At 43.0% G+C, this 13,269-nt stretch overlaps 2 protein-coding genes across 2 annotated transcripts; one reads left to right on the top strand and one right to left on the bottom strand.

Moving 5' to 3' along the window:
• Window positions 1-900: 900 nt before the first annotated feature.
• LOC134400578 (uncharacterized protein F54H12.2-like) lies at window positions 901-2,211 on the top strand. Its single transcript, XM_063129031.1, has one exon. The coding sequence runs from the start codon at window positions 901-903 to the stop codon at window positions 2,209-2,211; it is 1,311 nt and encodes a 436-aa protein (XP_062985101.1).
• Window positions 2,212-10,140: 7,929 nt separating this feature from the next.
• LOC134400507 (uncharacterized) lies at window positions 10,141-12,196 on the bottom strand. Its single transcript, XM_063128904.1, has 4 exons — window positions 11,677-12,196; window positions 11,471-11,587; window positions 10,878-11,393; window positions 10,141-10,161 (listed from the first exon to the last, which is right to left on the bottom strand). The coding sequence occupies exons 1-4, from the start codon at window positions 11,884-11,886 to the stop codon at window positions 10,141-10,143; spliced, it is 864 nt and encodes a 287-aa protein (XP_062984974.1). The 5' UTR covers window positions 11,887-12,196.
• Between the last annotated feature and the right edge of the window lie 1,073 nt (window positions 12,197-13,269).

Genomic DNA, 13,269 nt, shown 5'->3' with positions numbered 1-13,269 from the left:
CCTACAGTACGACGCTGTGTCCAGAAAGGTTAGTCTACAGCCTGCAGGAAAATTTACCTTTCAATGTGATGCAGAGTTGGCCCAAATATTAGGACTGAGTCCTGACGTGGCTGTCAAAGAATTCCCTTTTTATGCAGACATTACCCGGGGTTTTAACACCTTATACGTGTACACAGACATTGTGGAGCACCAGATAGTAGGAGACTATTATGTACCGTTATTGCGTTGCGTACCCGTGCGTGGAAAGAACAATGAATGTGTAACCCTTGGTTATGACAAACCACACTACCTGCCTGTATGCAGGGATCACATTGACACTATCACCATTGAAATAAAGAACGATCAGAACAAAAACGTACCATTTCGTTTTGATAAGGTGACGGTGAAGCTGCACTTTCGCCCCCGGAGAGCTTTTGTCTTTTAAAAATGCCTATTTTGAAAAGCTATGGGGATCCAGCCGTTTATAGGAATTATTATAAGGCACAGGCTGGATATGCCCTGCCTGGATACCATGGTTCTCCGGTTATGTATGGCGCAGGACTTGGCGGGATTTTCAGGAGCCTATTCCGAAAAGCAATCCCCCTTTTGAGAAGAGGCCTAGATATCATTAAACCCCACGCAAAAAACGCTGCTCGTAATATTGCTAAAGATGTGGTAGGCCATGTTACACAAGAGGTTTTGAACAGAATGAACACCCCACCTCCACAAGATGGGACAGGGTTGATGTACATTAAAAGGAGGCGGTCTCTAAAAAGAAAAGCCTCACAGGTGAGCCTGGTTGGTCCGCCCCAACCCATTAAAAGGAAAGCGCAGCGTGGAAAGAAACGCCAGAAACGACAAACTGCATCAAAGAGGCGGCGGTCTAGTTCAGCTAAAAGAGATATATTTTAAGACATCGCCATGGCTTTTATCCACTGCGGCTCTGAAGAATGCACTAAATCTGAACTTGATCTATTCAACATTGGCCCCACACAGACCAGTATTGAGAGAAGTTTGTTTATTGAGGTACCACCCTTGTCAGCCCTTACAGACACGGCACCCCTCGATTTCTTCATTGCCGGAAATGGTGAAGATTACATGGACTTAAATAACACCTTACTCTATGTGTGTTGCAAAATTGTCAATCCTGACGGAACCAACCTTGCTGCAGCTGCAGAGGTAGGCCTGGTGAATTATCCAATAGCCTCCCTCTTTAGTCAGCTGGATGTGACACTTGGTGATCGTTTAATAAGCCAAAGCAATAATTCATATCCGTATAGAGGTTATTTTGAAGCTGTGTTGAACTACAGCGAGGATACCCTAGCAACACAATTCTCTGCTGGGCTCTTTTACAAAGATATACTGGGGGAACTTGAATCTGCAGATCTGGATGGCAACAATACCGGGTTTATTAGAAGAGCAAATCTGACTGCTCAAAGCCGGAAAATAGACCTGTTGGGACACCTCCACGCCGACCTGTTTTTTCAGGAAAAGCTGTTGTTAAATGGGGTTGATGTGAAAATTAAACTTACCCGCAGCAAAGATGCATTCTGCTTAATGTCAGACGTTGCAAACACCCCTTACAAACTACAAATTTTGTCAGCCTCGCTTTTTGTTAAAAAAGTGAGAGTTGCACCTGGTGTTCGTTTGGGTCATGCAGAAGCCCTGTTGACAGCTAATGCCAAATATCCTGTGGATCGTGTGAGCATGAAAGTGTTTAGCATTCCAAGGGGAAGTCGTGTCGCCAACCAGGAAAACCTGTTTTTGGGGCAATTACCTAAACAGGTAATTATAGGCATGGTGGATAATGATTCTTACAGCGGCGATTATCATAAAAACCCATTTAATTTTCAACATTTTTATACAAATTTTGCTGCCCTTTACCTGGATGGAGAACAGATCCCCACGAAACCGTTCCAGCCCTCCTTCGAAGAGGGGCACTGTGTTAGAGAATACATGAGTCTCGTACAGGCCGCTGGCAAACAAATGAAAGATAGGGCTCTTTTAATTGACCGCGAGGACTATGCTAGAGGTTACACCCTTTTTGCATTTGATCTGACACCCGACCAAGAAGGCGGAGACCACTATTCTTTGATTAAAACTGGAAACCTGAGGGCCGAATTTCGCTTTGGTAGAGCCCTGGCTGACACAATCACCATGATCGTGTATGGTGTTTTTGACAATGTGATAGAGATAAACCATAGAAGAAATGTCCTGTTTGACTATATGTAACATGGACAGTGTACAGTTAACTCGTGTCCTATCTTCAAACCACTACACCAGCGCGGCTTTCTATGGGGTGTTTCCCAGTGACATGCTACCCAGACGATGGTTACAGCAGCGTCCTGTGTGTTTGGTGGTTAACACCCACCCTCACAAACTCCCAGGAGAGCATTGGCTAGCCATCTACTTGACAGAAGACAAGAATGGAGAATTTTTTGATTCCTACGGACACCCGCCAGACCATCCGCTGTTTCCTGAAACCATCATGAAATTTTTAACCAAAAATGCACGCAAGATCGCATTTCAGCCCCGACAAATACAGGCTCCAGATTCAGTTGTTTGTGGCCATCATTGTGTCTTCTTCTTACAGCAACGATGCAAGGGACTAACATTTAAACAGATCCAAGAACTGTATTCTTACGATTTACAAGGGAATGACCAAATGGTTTTACAATTTATTAAAAACAAGAAAAATGTACGCGGCCGTGGTTCAAGCGTATTTCAGACCACCCAAGGCTGTATGTCCTGTTCTGCTTTTCATAGCTATGTTTTCTAATAAAAATTGAGTTTAAAAGATTTTTACTTGTGTGATTATTCTTAGCCACTAAACAGACACAGACAGTAAATAGGTTTTAACATATTAAAACATTTATTTTTACATCTTCAAAAACATTACGGTGTTATAACTTGAGCCAGGTATGAGGACTAGATTGTCTTTTCTTTTTAGAAGCCTTGTGAAGAGTTGCCGGCGACCGAATAGATGAGGGTACAGCTCCTGGGGAGCTTTTTAGGTGTTCTAAAACTTCTCTGTTGGCAGAATTGCCTACTACAGACGTTGGAACATTTAGCTCAGCCATGGATTGCAGAAAAACATCCCAACCTTTAGGGACGCGCCTGGGTGGCAGTGGATGATTTTGGGTAACCCCTCTGATCAAATCCAGCATATTGGAACCGGTTACAGCAACCCCTTTGTACACAAAGGTTCCTTTGTCATCCCATGAAGAAACACTTTTGTTTTGCTTCATTTTGTTTAATAGCAATCTGGCGTTGTTCTTAGATCTGGCCGGGATGCTGTCCAAGACTTCTTGAAACATCGTGTCAGTATTTACAGCCACTGGTTCTTCTTCAGAGGTCTGCTGGTGTTGTGTCAGAAACAGGCTTAGTTTTTCTTTCTCTGCCTCTTTTTGTCTTACATGCGTTAGATATTTTTGAAGCAGAGCATCGTAGCGTTTAGCCTTCTCATATTCTGTTAAGTCAGATCTTTGAAGGACCCCCTGCATCTCAGTATCTAAGGCATAGATTGTAGCAGATCTGATGTTTTCTTCTTTAGGGGGCCCCCCTTTTAATTGTTCCAGCTGGCGGCTGGGTACCAAATACATCTTCTCGGTATACTCCATTATTGGCTACTTAAAAGGCCAGTTATCAGAGGAATGGCAAAACTTAACAGCGGTGCAATGAACCCCCCAGACTGCTTCACCAATTGTCTCTTCTTTTTTAAAGAGACTCTTTTGTTGCCCAGGCTTTTGATAAAGCGACGTCTTTTTCTTAAGACACGTACCTGGCGAGAAGTCAGTGGTATGTTGCCTTTTAAAGTATTGAGTGCAATTTCAGAGAGGGCCGCTATAAAATCGTCTGAAGCGGTGGTTATAATAGCTTTCCTCTGGCGTGGTGTGGCCTTAATTAGAACTTTTAAGAGGGCCAGATTTCTCTTTACGCGATTAGACATGTTTCCTGTTTGAGGGATCGCCGGTAACAGAAGGCATACCACTAATGGCCACTCCTTTTATAACTAGGTGTACCTTTTTTCATAGTATAGACCACAGGCCACTCTGGTGGGAAAATCCCCGTTCTCAACCGGTAAGATTCGGGGGTGGCGGCGTTTAAATCCACCAACAGATAGCCGTAGGGTTTAAATGTGGCATCGTAGAAAGCTTCCATGAAATAGCGGGTATTTCCCGGGAACATCTGACGGGCTAGAGTCGCAATCTGTAATTTATCCCTCGGGTTTTTGAACAGCACCATATATTTTGCATTTAGACTAATGGTGCGGTTGCTTTTTCCTTTGCAGAAAATATTCTGTGTAATGAAAAAAATACTCAAGTTCCTGTGGTGCACGTACTGCGTAAAGGCTTTCTGAATTTCATGGCTGTTAGAAGCAGAGTCCATAAGATCATCCATAATTAACAAATTTGGTTTATTGACAGGCAAAAGTTCATCATCATCCAGCTTTTCAGGCATTCCTTCCACAAACTTAATAAAAGGATATTTACACAGCAGTTCTTTGTACAATGGTTGCCAACAGCTATAACACCATACTATATTTTCAGGCATCACCGAGAGCAGGGTGTGTGCATTGTCTAGCAAATTTTTAATAAAATAGCTTTTACCGCAGTTGCTTGGCCCTGCCAGAATGGCCGAGAAGGGATGCTGCCACCTGGTATCCATTAAAATCCGTAAGGCAGGGTTTTAAAGTCCCCAGTGAGGACCCTTTTATCATACACCACTCTGAGTGTTTTTTTAAGGATACCTGACTCAATTAGCCACTGTTTTTTATTCCTCACAATGGTCCCTTGCTGGACCACAATGTTTTTCGGATCTGTGTGATAATCTAAGACAAGCTCCTTCAATGTGTCAAAGTTGACCTTTTCTGAGTTGGAGAAGTTCAGAGTAATGCCTTTTACCTTGACACAAAACTTGCCTGAGGATAAATGAAAAGCATATGTTTTAGGACCACCCGACACAAACTCTGTGATGAACTGTTCTGGTGGGATCTCGCTGGTCAGGTCCCCTAAGAAGTCACCCAGTGGAGGATTCTGTTCCCCCTTCCGGCTCACAAATATCACAGAATCTGTGTCATGGTATAAACATCTATCTTGCAACATATCTAACAAGTTATACAATTCTAAACGTGCATAAGCGGTCATAAAAGAGGCTATCACAACATTAGTCTTTCCCGATACTGTGTGGAGACCTTTTGCATGTTTCCAGGACACACTGACTGTGTCCTCATCTATAATTTCAAAGTTTGAAACCTCATAGCGTGGAGAAAATGCATACTCCAAAAGCTCAGCAGGATCCCTTACAATAGTAGTATTCATTAAGTTTGTGCGTTGGCCAAATTTACCCCACAAAGAATTGAGGAACAGCTTTGCAATTTGACGCTTTGCAGGGTTCACAGCAATCTCATGTGGACGTAATTGCACACCTTCTTTCTCAAAGAAATCATTGACATATTTTCTTTTTTTCTCCTCATCTGTACACCAAGAGGGGTACCCGGATGCCTCTTGCTTCTGGCGCAGATGCATTTTTATATAATCTGAAAACAATTGATCAGATTTTTCCTCAAAATGCCAAATTTCTGAAATGTTCAACACTTTGTAACCCTTCTCCAGTGCTTTCAACAATTCAACAGTACACCACGTTCCTTCAATAGCCCTTTCCTCATCTCTGTGAGAACAACACTCCTGCTGTTTAATCTTGGCACACGTGTGGCACAATGGGAACATGAGTTTGCCATCCATCCTAACAGGCAACACAGGGAAAAGGAGGCGGCGTGGGGGGAGCATTTTAACTTTAGCAAGGCCAAAATAGCTAGAGAGCGGCCCAAAATCCTTATGGATTATTTTGGGGTGTCCAATTGGGTATTCTTTGGTTTTGTTAACAAATGGGTACAGACTGGTGAAGTCATAGTAATGAATTTGCTCATCAGCCTTTGGCTTATAATAGAGACAGATGGCGTTTGTTCTTCCCCCAAAAAGAGAATCTCTAGGCTGTAGAGGCTGAGGCAGACACTTCTTACTTAGGAATGCTCTGAGTTCCCCATCAGATTCCAACATCTCCTTCCACTCGTGCTCCCAAAGGGTTCTGACATTGAACCCCTGCCTTCTGAGATAGTCAGCTTTGTTTTGTGTACGGTAGTTCAGCTCGCGATAAGTTGTGTCAGTCATTGGGTTTCGACCGTTCTCATTGTAACAAACAGAGCAGCCGTGGAAAAAGCAGTCATTAAACTCAAAGGCTGTTCTACACCCACCAATTTCTGAATACCCATCAAGGAAATAAGGACCTTCTTTGAACTCCCCACCTTTCAGGGCATGTTGTATCTCGATACCCTCCGTGTGCTCTACAAACATCAACCACTGTATTGAAGGTGTGGAATACCGCTTTATCTGCATATTGTAGTTGTCGTATGGGAGAAGAGCTATGCTGTTTTCTTTTAAAAACATGTGTCTAAACATAGCCATGCAGACACTGGCTAGAGTAAGGTACTGGAAAGGATCAAGACCTGTTGCAGATGAACCATCCCCAGCGGTCATCTGCATGATTTCTTCTCGGTACAGGATACAGGCCTTTCTCAGAATTTTAACATCTTGCTTGCAGTAGTACATGAGCTCTTTTTGGAGGTTAAAAGTGTTGCTTTGATTTTCCCTATACCATGAGAGAAATTCTGCTCTCTCTCCAGGCATCATGCTGTCAACGCCATACTGATCTATGCTGGGCATAGGCCCCACATAATCCCAGTTTTCAGCGGTGTTGAAAAAATGTGGGAAATGCCCTTTGCAACCTTCAAAGCCCATGGCCTGTGGTAATTTCGCCAGTTTCATGGGCAAGAAGTTCAGGCTGTCTATAAAACGGATTCCAAGCTTCCTCACCGTCACACACAATAGTTTGCCGCCTTGTGTGACAAGATCCACGTCCATCTTTTCTGCAATGAGCTGCCTAACTATGAAGTAACTATCATACCCCCCAGCGTTGTGGGCCACAAAAGTCCAGTTCCTGTACTTTTTATCAATAAACCTTTTGACAAAGTCAGAAGTACAATCTTCCCCTTTAAACTCCCATGCATCCGTTTCATTGAGGGCCATTGCAAAAATGTAGTTGGGAGAGTGTATCCCCGTTTCCTGTGTGCATTCAAAGTCAAAAAAAATATACTTATCAGAAATGTCACATTTGTTGACAGGGGGCATGAAGCACCGGTGACTCTTTATATCACAAACTGGCTTTTCACACTGCTTGCAGCATTTCAACTTGCACTGGTGTTTCTTTGGGACATAAGAATTGCAAGTGTCACACATAATTTTAGATTTACAGTCCACCTTCTTTAGAGATGCCATAGCACTGTGTCTCTCTAAGCAGTCTCTGGACCTACAGAATAACCTGCAAGAAGGACACCGCATCTCTTGCCCTGGCTCACACAGCGCCTCTAAACATAAACGGCAGAAAAATTTGCAGTTGTGACTATGACTGTACACATTCCCACAAATGCTGCAGTAATTTTTACTACCGAAAAATGCTTTTATGTTTAGAATCCCATAGTAATGTTCATCATGTAGCAATAGATGAAATGTTTGAGTGTGTACCGGATCCCCAGTCCTAAATATCTCCCAGCCCTTAGCCCCATGCAGAACCACAGCAATATTTACTTTGAAATGCCTTTCAAAGGCTGCCACGTCACTCAACATTATTTTGTTGTCTTCTGAAAACCCCAGCTCTCTATACAGCTGCCTTGCCCCGTCTATTAACTCCCCAAAGGTGGGTCTTTGTGGGGCCATAACTGCCAAGAGACCCCCGCCAAAACACAAATTGCTATCGGTGCTGCTTAGATCCACTAAAAACCGCCTTTTTTTCTGCACTAACTGGCTGTGGAGCAGAGTACTTATAACTCTACGTCCCCGTCCTCCACTGTTACGGATAACTAATACATTTAGGCGCAAAGTCCCATGAATGTGGATTTCGGCATTGCTCTGCATGAGGTTTGCGAGGTTGTCCATGAGATCCGAAGCAAGCAGGCCCCCTCTGACCCTCTGCACAGTGTAGAGAGAGTCATTTAGTCCACCACCATCTAAACGTAATTGAACAAGATCCCCAGCCTGTAACCTCACATTAAGGTCATCAAGAAGGCCCTGAACAGCCTCTCGGATTGCCTCTTGTATCAGGAGTGGATGGTTTAATTGTTCCAGGTTGGCAAACCTGAAGGTTTCCCCATATCGAGAAACAGGCAGGCGTGGTGAATGCCATTCCCACCTATTCAGCCTCTCCAGATAAACTCTTGGCAATTCATTGGGTGATAGAGGGCTTTCCTCAAGGGGTTCTGGGGTACCTAGTCCAGGGTCTGTAGGGGATGCCTGTACAGAATCACTTGCACTCAGAATAGACGGCTCCACAGACTCTAAATCAGCCATATGTGCTGCTTGTGGAGATTCAGCATTGCGGGAGGTGGTTGGAGCTGTCTTTGAAGCTTTGATTTTTTGTAAAAAATTTAACATTGATGGACTTCTTTTCCCCACAGCTTTCATGCGTTTAGCATTCCTAACGCGCTTTGATATGTACTTGTATTTTAATGCTAGATCTTGTGGGTATCCTTTGCGTGTGCGACAACGATGCCTCAGCTGTCCTGCTCCATGCTGTCTCATCTTGTTCAGGCCCTCTAAATACTTTTGCATGTTAGAAATTTTAGCCCGGGCTGCTTCCAAATATTTTGTTGATGTATGGGGTCTCAGTAAGCGGGCACTCAAAGCTGACATAGTCTCCTCAGTACATTGCTTGTACCATTCAAACACGTCATCTAAATTATCAGAAGCAGAAGTGCCCACTTTCCGTTTTTTAAATGGCTTTAAAGTGTTCCCCGTGAGGTGTTTGAGTTTTCGTTTGGCTTTACCGTGGCCTCCAGGTCTGTCGTCCTTTGATGCTTGGGGCCCCTCATGTGTTGTCTCAGTCTTTGAATCTTGAGGTTTGAGATTCTCATTGGTTGCGTGGTCATCCGATTGTTCTGAAAAAAATAAACATTCAACATTTGCACAATATTTTCATGACAAGATAACACTACCCTCAAAATAAAAATGAAATAACAATCATGTTTGTCTTTACCTTGATTTTCAGTATGGGTAGGTTCATGTATGGGGCTCTGGCTCCCTGGTTGAGCGATTTTCTTTTGTTGCGACATTTCACAAACACCCTCTGTAAAACACAAGTAGTTTGAATACACAACAGGTATTCCTCAGGTATTCCTCAAGGACATGTTGGGGCTAGCCCACATATGACCAGATACAACACAAAAGAGCGTCGGACTTTTTTTTACTATGCTTCAAAGGCCAATGGATCCTGTATCATTTGATTATGTTTACAAACTCTTTGTAAACTATTTGAACTGTACTTCTGGACAACCATCACCTAAAACATCACAATACAGAACAACTCTGATTTTACAGAAACTTACCTCTATGTATCACGATTTTGCTAACAAGGAGCTGTTGACGCTTATGGATACACTTGAACTGCGTTCTATGGAGGACGGCTGTAGAATTTTCAATCTTGTGATGAAAGAAGAATTTTCTGATGGAAAAATTAATTTTGGACGTTTATTATCGATTATTCTGTTTGGGTTTGCTCTTTTAAAGAAACTACAAGCATGTGGGATTCTTATGACTCATGAAAACACAAGACAGATGGTAGAGTTCATGGCAGAATATATCCACAACACCAAGGCACAGTGGATCAATGAAAATGGCGGCTGGGTATGACTCCTTTGAAGAAATGGGGTAAAAGGCAAACTATATTAGTACTGTATATCCTAACTGAAACTGCTTTACTCTCTTTACCACAGGAAAATGGATTATTCAATGTGGCTAAGGCCGAGAAACCGTCCCACCGTACGGGAGAAAAATGTCTGTCTTTTTTTCTTAAATGTTACGCTCTGAAATGGCTGTTTTTTCCTGTATAGAAATTTCAGCTGTGTCTATGAATTAAAATACCTTAAGCCATAAGTGTGGGACTTTTTATTATTGTTACAGTAGTGGCCACTTACCCAAGGCACAAGCATTTTACCCTAGCTCCAATTTAAAGGGTTCATAGTTAAAATGTAAAACGCCTTATATTTAAGTAAAAGTAACTACCTTCTCATACACACGGCCATATGCTTGGGCTATTTTTTATCATGCTCCCTCAATTGAAAAGATGGAGTTTCTACACCACAATCAAAATTAAAATAAGCATGCATTTAGGATTTGCTATTCTGTGTATTTAGCAGAGATAAATAAGCCGAAAAAATATTTCTTTAGAAATAGAGAGTTGAAGGAAAAGAAAAAATCACTCACCATTTACATGCCGGAGAACTTCAGATTCCTATGGGCTGCAAAGATGGCTTCTGCATTGCTCTGATTCTTTATATACTTTTTGGCTCTGGGTGTTGTCCTTCAGGTTCTAATTTTGAAGACTGTCATTGGCTGAGACTTCCAACCCCATTACAACAGTGATTAGATTTGCCCCTGGTGGAAACCTATGATGACTCCACAATGGCTTAGTTGCTTATGACCCATGCAACAGTGATTAGATTTGCCTCTGGTGAAAGCCAATGTTGACCCCACACTGGCTTAGTTCCTTCTGCCCCATGCAACAATGATTAGGTTTGCCCCTGGTGAAAGCCAATGTTGACTCCACAATGGCTCAGTTCCTTCTGCCCCATGCAACAGTGATTAGATTTGCCCTTGTTCATTTCCTTCCCTGGCCCCCCACCCTGGCTTAGTTCCTTCCATGATGGGATTATGTACCTGTGGTGTGAAATAAAATAAAACTATTGCTTACATAAAGAAATAAAGTTTTCTTTATTTTTTAATTCTCAATGATGCAAAACAATTTAACAATGAAGGAATTTAGACAGAATTTCTAAAAACAGCATTTACAGATGTAAGAAATGACTTATAGGGCCGATCTTTGATTACGCGTTCTACATGTTGAAGAAAGGATTGGTCGGTGGTCTTCATAATTTTTTCAAGGTACATTCGAGGATTTATAGCTCTGCTAATCTCTGTAGTCAGAATTAAGACCTGGTCCACATTCTCTGAGGTCAAAGCAAGACAATTTAGAGAATAACCAATGAGGATAACAACATGCAACACAGGCTGAAACCAGAGTTTTGCACAAAGAATGCGTAGTTTTGTGGAAATGTCATTTTCTGTCCATACTGTACATTCGTGAGAGCTCTGTCCAGGGGCCTGTATTGTACATCCAATACAGCTCTCATACAGATACTGGCTTAGGCAGTGTTTCAAGATGCCATAAATGGTTGCTCTGACAATTCCACGCATAGCTCCTCGACGCTTTCTTGGTAAAATGTGCTGTGTTTCATCAATCGACAGTCCAAGAAGATTTTTCAGGGTGAGATGCGCCGGCTGATTGTTTGCCAATGCTTCAGGAGCCTAAAAGATATTTTAAAACTATTAACATTAAATCTATTTGGAAAACTTTTTAGACAGAACACTGAAAACACACACACCTGAATGTGAATGTTACTTGCAGAAGCCATATTCCAAAGCTCAATAGGTGACGGCGGGATGCTAGTATTGATGCACTTCTCAGGTTCTTCAGCTGTTACAGCCTCTGCTGCTGGCTCCTGGAAATTTAAGGGGAAAATGTAATTTTCTGTAACTCTTACAAGTTGTTTTTGCACATAAATAGGATGCCAGAAAAAAAAAGTTTTACCTGCATTATAGAGTTTGGTATCGAGATAGAGTCCAACAAGCTTTGCCATATTTGTGAGATCTCCTCATCTTCCTCCTGTGGGGTCTTTGTTGGTGGGAACTGTTCATCGTCAGAGCTGGTGCTGAGATAACGCTTTCTGGGTTTAGGCCTCTCTGGTGCCATCGGGGTAGACACCTCTATAGGCCTCATCGGGGTGCTGGGGGTTTCCATGTTGTCTCCTGCTTAAAATCAGCAACTGTTCCCGACGGGTTGAAAGTCTGAAAAGCACTGCACACCCTGGTGAATCCTTTAGGGGTTCTGAAAACTCTTCCTATTGGTTGCGGGGCAGGCCATGTGATATTCCTTAGCCAACCGCTGAGAGGCTGTGGGGAGACATGCCTGGACATGTTCCACCGGTCGCCTGCAAAAAGCATCATTTCCGGTCGCCGCAGAAAAAACGTCACTTCCGGCCACGTGGCCTTTCTTTTGACAGGTAGTGCCAGCATTTCTGGGCACATGGTGTTTTGTTATGACAGCTGATGACGTCAGTTCCGGTCATGTGCTGTTTTGTTTTGACAGCTAGTGTCGTCAGTTCCGGTCACGTGCTGTTTGTATTGACAGTTGGTGACGTCACTTCCGGCCACGTGCTGCTTGTTTTGACAGCTAGTGATGTCACTTCCGGTCACGTGGTGTTTGTTTTGGTCACGTGACCAAAACAAAGCCACATGGCTCATTTGCATAAATTTGACAGGAAGTAGGGCCATATACTACTCGCATCCCTATTAAGAGCTAAAAAACTATTAAAAATGGGAAAGGCAACAGAAGAAAGCAATGAGGAAAATGGAACCGAGTTCACCTGTCCTCGCACACGGGAAAGGTGATGATTAAAGATGGATGCTGCTGTTCGCACCGGAAATGGTATCGGAAGTCAAAGGGCAACAAAATAAGTCTGGGCGGAGCGGGGCAGGGAGGAAAGAGCGAATAATTGTTACACACGTTGGAAGAAGGGACGCCTTAAATTCACTTAAGATGGACTAAATAACAGCGCCCAAAAGCCGGGAAAATGCGCTTTGAAAGTAAGCCTGTGTGTCTCGATGAGCTTCGGGGCGCACTCCAGATGTACGCAAGTGCCTTCGCAACGACGTGTAGATCTGGCCATGGTCACCCTACTAGGGCAAGATGCAAGTGCTATGGAACTGATTGGACAAAGTGATCACTGTGCTATCTAACTTAATTTACATATAAGTGGGAAATTGCCAAGGAAATCATAGAATCATAGAATAGCAGAGTTGGAAGGGGCCTACAAGGCCATCGAGTCCAACCCCCTGCTCAATGCAGGAATACCCTAAAGCATACCTGACAGATGGTTGTCCAGCTGCCTCTTGAAGGCCTCTAGTGTTGAGTTTGACTTCAAAAGAGGAAACTTCTCTAATACTGGTAAAAAGGAAGTTGTAAGGGAAAGTCGAAAGAGTCAGACCTTTCAAGAGTGCTTTGGGGATTACTCAATCCCAATATAGAAGCTCAGCTAGTATGAATAGTGCTGGTGAGGAAAGACAGAACAAAGTCCAAGAGTCACCAGCATGGTTAGCAAGAAGTGTCAAGGAAGCTATTAGA

This window comes from Elgaria multicarinata, chromosome 1, assembly GCF_023053635.1.
Source record: "Elgaria multicarinata webbii isolate HBS135686 ecotype San Diego chromosome 1, rElgMul1.1.pri, whole genome shotgun sequence".
Taxonomy (NCBI): Eukaryota; Metazoa; Chordata; class Lepidosauria; order Squamata; family Anguidae; genus Elgaria; species Elgaria multicarinata.
Note: the sequence above shows the minus strand (reverse complement) of the source record. Positions and strands in the feature narration are given on the sequence as shown.

What these genes read in the sequence shown, in the direction of transcription:
- LOC134400578 (XM_063129031.1), top strand. Translation starts at nt 901, where the DNA reads ATGGCTTTTATCCACTGCGGCTCTGAAGAATGCACTAAATCTGAACTT.
- LOC134400507 (XM_063128904.1), bottom strand. Translation starts at nt 11,886, where the DNA reads ATGGAAACCCCCAGCACCCCGATGAGGCCTATAGAGGTGTCTACCCCG. An exon ending in CAAGTAACATTCACATTCAG is followed by an intron (nt 11,394 to 11,470) that starts GTGTGTGTGTTT and finishes AATATCTTTTAG; the next exon opens with GCTCCTGAAGCATTGGCAAA. An exon ending in ATAAGTCATTTCTTACATCT is followed by an intron (nt 10,162 to 10,877) that starts GTAAATGCTGTT and finishes ATTGTGGTGTAG; the next exon opens with AAACTCCATCTTTTCAATTG.